Genomic DNA, 9,260 nt, shown 5'->3' with positions numbered 1-9,260 from the left:
GCTGCCTTTTACAAGTGTAATTTTTTCCCTTTTGCTTCTGAACAATACAATTTCCCTGCAGTGACTTTTTTTAAATTCAGCAATACAAATTTTCAATGTTTGTTCAAAAACAGTAGACAGTGAAAGATGCCAGCACTGTCCCATTTCTCCACACTCAGCTGAGAGTGCTTAGTGATGTTCTTCCATGTGGAAGGAACATTTTCTTATAGTGTGTAAGCACGTATTTATCACGAGTTGCTTTTGTTTTTGTGTTGTATTTTCCTTGTTGTTCTCTTTCTTAGATTAACAGTGTATTTTAAGTCTCATAAGTCTTCCTTGCTTCCTTTGGTACCTTGTCTTGTGTTTTATTCCATGTGTGTTTCTAGTCTATGTGTTTTTGTTTTTATTTTGTAGTTATTTCTCCCTGTGTTTCTGTTTTAGCTTTACTTCCTGAGTTTTCCCTCCGTTCTGATTATGTGCTGAGTGTTTCCACTTGTGTCTCGATTGTCTCACCTGCGTGATGACCCCTGTGAGTATTTAGTCAGGGGCCGCATCTCAAAGTTCTTACAGTTTTTCTCAGTCGCTTTGGTACATCTCTCGAATCATCCTCGACATTTGCAAAACAGTAAGTGCATTTCTCAAAACAATTCGTACAAATAGCAAAACACCATGGATTACCTGCAAAAGACAGTATCTTGCTCAAAATCCTTAGTTCATCTCTCAAAAGTAAATATCTGTGTCAATGAAGTCCTTGTGTCAGTGTGTACGGATAAGACATTCAAATTGCTTAGTCATGTTGTCAATATAACAGTGTACTATAGAGGGACGTTCTGATGTAAACTATGAATAAAGTTCTGATGACAGTTATTGTAAATTGTAAGTTACACCTTTAGTGTATGTGGGAGATTGATTGCAAGAGACTGGACAAGATTCACATTTACGCTTTTACTGTTTGTACATTAATTTGTTGACAGACCATGGTATTGCAATACAGAAAGAAAAAAAACATGAAGTGTGTAAGTGGCCAGAAACACCCATTAAATTAAGTTAAAATTAAATGTTAAATGTTCCCGGTCGGAGTCGGGTACCCCGGAACTGCTCAGTGAGTTTAAAATGTACGGCGGCATCTTTGCGCAATCAGCTCATCGGAGGATCACAGCCGATCACAGCTGATCACACGCCGAACACACGCCGATCAAAGCCTATCACAGCGTATCACAGCCTATCACAGCCTATCATCACAGCCTATCACATCCGATCACAGCTGATCACAGCCTACCACAGCGTATCACAGCGTATCACAGCCTATCACAGCGTATCACAGCCTATCACAGCCTATCACAGCGTATCACAGCGTATCACAGCCTATCACAGCCTATCACAGCGTATCACAGCCTATCACAGCCTATCATCACAGCCTATCACATCCGATCACAGCTGATCACAGCGTATCACAGCCTATCACAGCGTATCACAGCGTATCACAGCCTATCACAGCCTATCACAGCGTATCACAGTGTATTACAGCCTATCATCACAGCCTATCATCACAGCCTATCACATCCGATCACAGCCTACCACAGCGTATCACAGCCTATCACAGCGTATCACAGCCTATCACAGCCTATCACAGCGTATCACAGCGTATCACAGCCTATCACAGCCTATCACAGTGTATCACAGCGTATCACAGCGTATCACAGCCTATCACAGCCTATCACAGCCTATCACAGCGTATCACAGCCGATCACAGTGTATCACAGCGTATCACAGCGTATCACAGCCTATCATCACAGCCTATCATCACAGCCTATCACCACAGCCTATCACATCCGATCACAGCCTACCACAGCCTATCACAGCGTATCACAGCGTATCACAGCGTATCACAGCCTATCACAGTGTATCACAGCGTATCACAGCCTATCACAGCCTATCACAGTGTATCACAGCGTATCACAGCCTATCACAGCCTATCACAGCCTATCACAGCCTATCACAGCGTATCACAGCCTATCACAGTGTATCACAGCGTATCACAGCGTATCACAGCCTATCATCACAGCCTATCATCACAGCCTATCACATCCGATCACAGCCTACCACAGCGTATCACAGCCTATCACAGCGTATCACAGCGTATCACAGCCTATCACAGCCTATCACAGCGTATCACAGCCTATCACAGCGTATCACAGCGTATCACAGCCTATCACAGCCTACCACAGCCTATCACAGCCTATCACAGCGTATCACAGCCTATCACAGCCTATCACAGCCTATCACAGCGTATCACAGCGTATCACAGCCTATCACAGCCTATCACAGCCTATCATCACAGCCTATCACATCCGATCACAGCCGATCACCGCCTACCACAGCCTACCACAGCCTATCACAGCCTATCACAGCGTATCACAGCCGATCGCAGCCGATCGCAGCCTATCACAGCCTATCACAGCCTATCACAGCCTATCACAGCCGATCACAGCCGATCAGCAGCGGAGCAACAGCTGTGATCGGGCAGAGCAGCAGCAGTGATCGGTGCGAGTGGCGTGCATGCAGTCGAGGAGGCTTCGTCGTGGTCCGTGGTCGAGATGGTTCTCCAAGCTTAAATGTTTTGCACCCTTGGTAGGCGAAGCGAGGTATGTCTGTTTTTAAATGAAAGTTAATCTATTTTTATACGGGAAACGTTATGGTGTGTGATGATTATGAATTGAAATGTTCTTTGTTTGTTGGCTTGCTTTTAGTTTCACGGTGCGATCTAGAGAAAAATAAATATATTGCACCTGTCGAACTCTACGTCTACTCTACGTACAACATTAGCAACAAGTGTGATCAGTTTTTGAGTGGTTGTGTTTAAGCTGTGACACCTGTGCTTCAAATATGTTGAACTTTTGCTCCCTGTGCTTACCATTACGCAACACAAGTGCATCACAGTGCAACATGTTTTAGTGAGTGAGAATGTGTTTTCAAGTTGTGTCTAACAGGTGAAAAGTGCTTATAGTTTTCCCAAAAGAGTGACTGATTCAATACATGGGTTCAGGCCGCTAAGGAACTTGGTTCAGACAATAGGGTTTAGTGTTTTAGTGATTGAGAAATACTGTAATGCTCCTTACTTTTATTACTGCAACCATATTCTTTCCTCATTCAATTCTCTCCCTCCACTCTCTTTTGCTCTCAACCTCGTGTTTCCTCTTATCGCTCTCTCTCTCTCTCTCTCTCTCTCGTTCTTTCCTATCTTGCCCCAGCAGACTGCAGATGGTGCTTAGAAAGAAACATTCGATGTTGCTCATTCAGCGCTGAAAAAGTCAAAATGAACTCTTCTGAGTATTGGAGCCAAATGGAAACATACAGGACTTTAATAATAGTCATATCACATATTGTTGTTTAAGGTCATCTTGTTCTGAGTAACTAAGGTTTCTAGTAAGTTGAAGTGAGAGTGAATCAAAAGCTTGATTCCATTTTTACTAAAGCCTCTAAAATGAATAAAATGTAATTGTTTTAGCATTTAAAATATATGTTTTATTGAACTGTCTGAGCATTGTTTATATTGCAGCAGCTGCATTGCCCTTTGCTGTCTGTAAATAGAAGTAAAACGCTTACAGCACCTGGTATTCCCAGGCGGTCTCCCATCCAAGTACTAACCAGGCCCGACCCTGCTTAGCTTCCGAGATCGGGCGTGTTCAGGGTGGTATGGCCGTAAGCAAATACTGAGAGTATAAAAACACTTCTTATAGATGTCATCATCACTATCATAACCTTTGGTACAGTTCATGGCTGCAGCGCAGGGGAGTCGCCAGACCCCCTTTACTGGGGCATGTGCCTCAGTATAAATGAGCTGTGCCCCAGTATCAGGGGCGGACTGGCCATCGGAAGTAAAGGAAAAGACTTTAGGCGCAGTTGTTAATTTGTTGCATCCACCACAGTGTTTCCCTTACATTCATTAATTCCTAAACAAGTGAAGTCCCACTATCCCCAGCACTGCTTTGGGTTAAAAAGAAACATCATTAAATTCACAATGGTTTGAAAGCTTTCCCTGGTTATAATATTCTGTAAATAGAGATGCAGTGTGTGTGTGTGTGTGTGTGTGTGTGTGTGTGTGTGTGTGTGTGTGTGTGTGTGTGTGTGTGTGAGTGTGTGTGAGAGCAAGGGGAAATAGTAGGGGGCCTGTGATCAAGTAGAGCTTTATGCCTAGCAACGCCCCTGCTGCAGTGTTAGTTTCAGAGTGCAGTGAACCGACTGTCACTGCAGGGACCGTGGTAAAAGTGTAATGCAGCCTTTGCATTTTGCGTTCATGGCCTTTTTATTTGATTAAAGAGAATCTAAATATAGGCATGGTGGTCACAGGAAGAATGTTAACTTTTGACTTTTTAGCAGAGAGAGGCTAAATTATGTAACACAAGATATTACACAAGTTATTTGCTGTTTTTTAATATGTAGTATGTTCTGCCATTATTTTACTTCTGCTTATTTCTTGTTTTATCAATCGCTGCAAAGCACTTTGAATTACATTCAATCTTTATGAAAGGTAGTATATAAATAAAGATTGATTGATTGAGAACTCTTGTAGAACTGTTTATTATCATTTGCATTAAAAATAACTTGTATTGCCTTTTTTAATAACACAACCTCTTTAAAGACATATTTGTGTTGTACATTTCTAAGACTGCTGGCATGAACACATGTCAAGAAGTTAAAATGAATCATTTAAACAGAAACATAATATGTTAAACCAAACAGTGCTGCAGGTTCATCCTCTATGCTGATCACAAATTCTTCATAAAACTCATCTTTAAGAAAATAACATAAAGAATATTAAATATGTTTCATAGATGAACTGCATAATTTAAAGGATTGACAAAAATACATTAAACTAAAAATCCCAAACTGGAATAAACTGTTTCTACTTTGACTCAAAACACAACGCCATTAACGGGATGCTAACAGCTCTGATTTGTTAATTTATAACATATAGTTTAGTCTCGTTTACCTGTTGATTAAGAACTTGTAACGTTCAATAAACTCATGCTCATTAAGATTCAAGATATTATTGTTTTATTGAGTCACAAAGAATGTACCTGATTTAATCAATGATTTTTTTTTGCACATTTACACAGTGAATTGCATGAAAACAGGAAATGATGACAACAATAATATTGCATGAATCCCTTTTAAGCTTTGTCAGGTTTTCAAAATACTTAAGAACATATTCTGAAGAATAAAAATGAATTTGTAAAAGACTCAGAAACACCTCACCAGAAGACACAAATCTTAGCGTGCAACAGTTATTGTCTGATGATCATCAAAGATTCAGAGGCACAGGGTGCAGATTTCACTCAGACAGTAGAGAGGGCGCCTTCATGTACAGAAGCTACAGCTCTCTTCACACTGGTCATAGAATAGATTCCTGGTCCAGGCAGGATTCAGTGCATGTCTCTTTCAAACTGTCTTTTCAAAATAAAAGCATAAAGCCCCAAAAATCCAAAAAGTTTCACAAGCAGGGAAATGTCCAGTCGTTGATTAAGTAGAGTAAACAAAAACAAACTGAAAATAAGGCATAGACCTGACCGAAAATAGTTTGAACCTCTATTAAAACATATAACTAGTAAACTTCTTCAAGGTGTTGTAATACATTCAGAGTATTCAGCACATATCAATGCTCACGTCAGTTTCAGAGATTTTGATGTCAACAGTTTTAGCATCACCAGACTTCAGAACACAGAAATATGGGAAGACACTCTCAGTGAAAGTTTCTCTGTGAGTGTAGATGTGAGTCATGTCTTCAGGGTCGTAGAAGGACACCTCTCCCCTGTCATAGTCCAGCTGGACTCTGATCCTCTGGAGACTCTTCTTCACTGAGAAAGTCTCACTAACAGCATTTGTGTATTTTCCACTGCGATGCAATAAACGCCAGAGTCCATGTTCTGGTGATACAAATATCTTGTCAGCTGACTCTTTAGCCAAACCCACATTCCAGTCAGGATGGTCTCCCACCTCCACCTCCCAGCTGTGTTTCCCTGAGCTGAAGCCCTCAGAGCCCAGAACAGTGGGACCATTAGTGTGTCTCTCTGGATTGTCAGGAAGCTGCTGACATGTGTCTCCATGTCTCACACTGGTCAGATCATCAGACAGATAGAGACTGCCGTGTGCAGTGTTTGGGTCCAGAATGACCGGACTGAAGTGGACCCAGTCCTTCATCTTCTCCCAGACTCTGAAGGACAGGTTGCCCAGGTGTTTGGCCTCATCTATCAGCGCTCCTGAGACCAGCTGTGGATCTGACTCTGAGCACTGGACTCTGGCTCTGGTCTGAGTGGGTTTATAACTGCTGAGGAAGGCCACGTTGTGTTTCTGCAGGTCTTCTTCAACAGCACAGATAATGTCTGACAGAGAGGAGATCTGCTCCTGAATCCTCTTCATCTCTCTGCTGATAGTCTTCCCCTTCTGCTCCTCTTCCTCCCTCAGAGCTGTCAGTCTGGACTCCTCTTCCTCTTTCAGGAACTGGTGGAGCTTGTTAAACTCTGCTCTGATCTGTGTCTCTGTGGACAACAGCTGCTTCTTGGAGTGTTGAATCACTTCTTTGTATATTTCCTCCACTTGTTTGTATTTGTTCCTCTTGTCCTGTAGAGACTTTAAGTCAGGTTTCAGCTGCTCCTTCAGCTCCCTGACTGCTTGATCTACAGGAACCACAGTGTGACTCTGGTGGAGAGAACACTCACAGACAGGACACACAGCTCTCTGTTCATCTTTACAGAACAGTTTAGTCTCTTCTTGATGTTTACTACACACCACCTCCACCTTCTTCTCTCCTTTTTCTGTCTCAGATGATCCCACTTTCAGTCTCCCAGAAAACGAGTCACACAGTTCCTTCAGTGAAAAGTCTACTAATAGATGTTCTTTTGATGCCTTTCTTTTACAGATGGGACAGTTCTTGTTCTCAGTTTGTTCCCAGAATGTCTGCAGGCAGCTTGAACAGAAGCTGTGGTTGCAGCTCAGAGACACAGGATCTGTGAAAATCTCTGCACACATGTGGCAGTTCAGGTAACGTTCAAAAAGAGTCCTTTCAGACATCTTTTTGGTATCTAACTCCTTTTTAAATATGTCAGACTCACCGAGTTTATGTATTTCTCTCAGCACTGCTTCCAGCACTTCGATTCTGTGTTTTCCAGCCGAGCTCTCACACCCTGTAATGTCGCCAAGATCTGCTTTCTTCTTGTTTACGTCAGTCACAGGTTAAAAACACACCTGTAGAAATTCCACAATGTCATTTTTGCACCAGCAGATGGAGACAAATCACTGTCATTCAAAGTTTTACTATTTTATGTTTTGCTTTTGAACAATATAATGTCCTTGGAGAGACAGTTCTTTTGCAAAAAGAAGAAAAAAGTAATTCAATTTAGCAATACTACTTTTCAATGATTCATTGTATTCAGCGAGCGTTTTAAAAGTGCTTTATAAACACATTTTTCTTTACTTACACTTGCCAGCCCCCTTTTCACTGCACAGTAGATTAAGAAGAACATGTTGCCAAAGACACAAAAATGCGGCTACAAGTGCTGGCATTATGAGGACCCACCAGAGATTCATATAGAGAGCAAAGTTTGTACTTTGACTGTACTTCAGGATGTTAACACATCAACTGTAGTATGTGGCTGACTGTTATAGAATACCCCAAATTATTATCAATAACAATACCTGCTTTGTCCTGCATCAAACACCCTTCTCCCTCCACCTGCTGTACTCTTCACCTCTCACTAACCACCCTAACTTACAGTATTCTCAATTGCTAAAACACATCTTGACATCCACCACGCTTTTCTCAACACTATAAGCACAAAACCCAACTTTAAAGGTGACATATTACGCTCTTTTTCATCAAAATATATTGGTCTAAGAGGTCCCCAAAACATGTCTTTAAAGTTTATGCTCAAAAAAACACTTTGAAATCAGATTTTGGCATGTCTGAAAAACCCTCTTTTTCAGCCCTCCTCAGAACACTCTGTTTTCTCTCTGACCACGCCCCCTCAGGAAGTGGATGTAGCCTCGGCTCTCCGGCACGTTGATCTAATGTTTACATGTTGGCTGAATATACACGGCTGCTCACAGACCTGCGTTACTTTAACCCTCTGAATCGGGTCCAGAATCTGATCCTGACGGAGAGGCGCCTGTAGCAGGACCTTTCTGAACCATTGGTCACAGATTTAGTGTTTCTTGTTGTTTTATTTGTCAGTATGTCGACGTGTGTCTTGGTACACAGCTACAAACATGTAGCTATGTGGCTATGCTAAGTAGCGCTAGCACTTTTCCATGATAAATAAAAATCATCCACTCGATCTTCAAATCTGCAGACGTGTGGAGTAAAACCGACCTTTGTGTTTATTAAGACAGCCTACAACTAGCATGCCTCCCTCCTAAGCTCCTTGTTAGCACACATGTGTGCAGGGAATGAAAAACAGAGGAGGGGTTGAGTTGTATTTTATACAGTCTATGGGCTGAACAAGCTCCGAGCTCTGACTTCCTGTTACAGACCTGATGTCGTTGTGACGTATGAAAAACACTGAAAACTGAAATGGCTTGTTTCAGCACACATTTACAGAAAGGTGGAGAAATCAGAACAGGGGCAGAATGGATTTTTTTCTTTTTTTCGTGGGGTTTGTAGACATGCCAGGGAAACATATTTCAGGTAGAGAACCATTAAAAAGTCGATTTTGCATGATATGTCACCTTTAAAACTACATTCACCAAACCTCTGACTCTTCCTGCAAAACCAAACAATGTTGTCAGATTATACCCCAAGTCAATCAAAATTAAAAACAACACTGAGCAGTCATTACACACTACATCAAAAAACTGAAAACACAATACTCAGGACATGAAGCTGTAGAAATAATGTTTGTTGATCACAGTAGGCTAAATGAATTTTGCAACAACAACAACAACAAAACAGTCCTCTTTGGATGTAGCACCTGTATTCAATAAAAATAGAGTAAAAACAAATATAAATGAGAAGCACATTACAGTGTAATCCACAAAATCCAACTGAAGTGCTTACAGTATCTACAACCATTCAGCCACAGCATCAGGTCTAAGTGCTGGGTCAGGCCACAGGACTTCATCCACATCACAGGCCACATTCTCCCTGGCCAGGCAACGGGGGACAAAACCCTGGCATGCCGGATCCAGGCTTATATTGGTTTCCTCACATCATTAGCAACAAGTGTGATCAGTTTTTGAGTGGTTGTGTTTAAGCTGTGACACCTGTGCTTCAAATATGTTGAACT

At 41.7% G+C, this 9,260-nt stretch overlaps 1 protein-coding gene and 1 pseudogene across 1 annotated transcript; both read right to left on the bottom strand.

Moving 5' to 3' along the window:
• Positions 1-3,578: 3,578 nt before the first annotated feature.
• Positions 3,579-3,687, bottom strand: LOC117819641 (annotated as a pseudogene).
• A 1,353-nt stretch (positions 3,688-5,040) lies between these two features.
• LOC117819052 (nuclear factor 7, brain-like) lies at positions 5,041-7,180 on the bottom strand. Its single transcript, XM_034692258.1, has 2 exons — positions 5,586-7,180; positions 5,041-5,380 (listed from the first exon to the last, which is right to left on the bottom strand). The coding sequence occupies exon 1, from the start codon at positions 7,048-7,050 to the stop codon at positions 5,626-5,628; it is 1,425 nt and encodes a 474-aa protein (XP_034548149.1). The 5' UTR covers positions 7,051-7,180; the 3' UTR covers positions 5,041-5,380; positions 5,586-5,625.
• Between the last annotated feature and the right edge of the window lie 2,080 nt (positions 7,181-9,260).

Source organism: Notolabrus celidotus, chromosome 9, assembly GCF_009762535.1.
Source record: "Notolabrus celidotus isolate fNotCel1 chromosome 9, fNotCel1.pri, whole genome shotgun sequence".
NCBI lineage: Eukaryota > Metazoa > Chordata > Actinopteri > Labriformes > Labridae > Notolabrus > Notolabrus celidotus.
This window is presented reverse-complemented; position numbering and strand designations above follow the sequence as displayed.

Bases quoted from the DNA above. Each gene is read 5' to 3' on its own strand.
- LOC117819052 (XM_034692258.1), bottom strand. From the start codon at position 7,050: ATGTCTGAAAGGACTCTTTTTGAACGTTACCTGAACTGCCACATGTGT.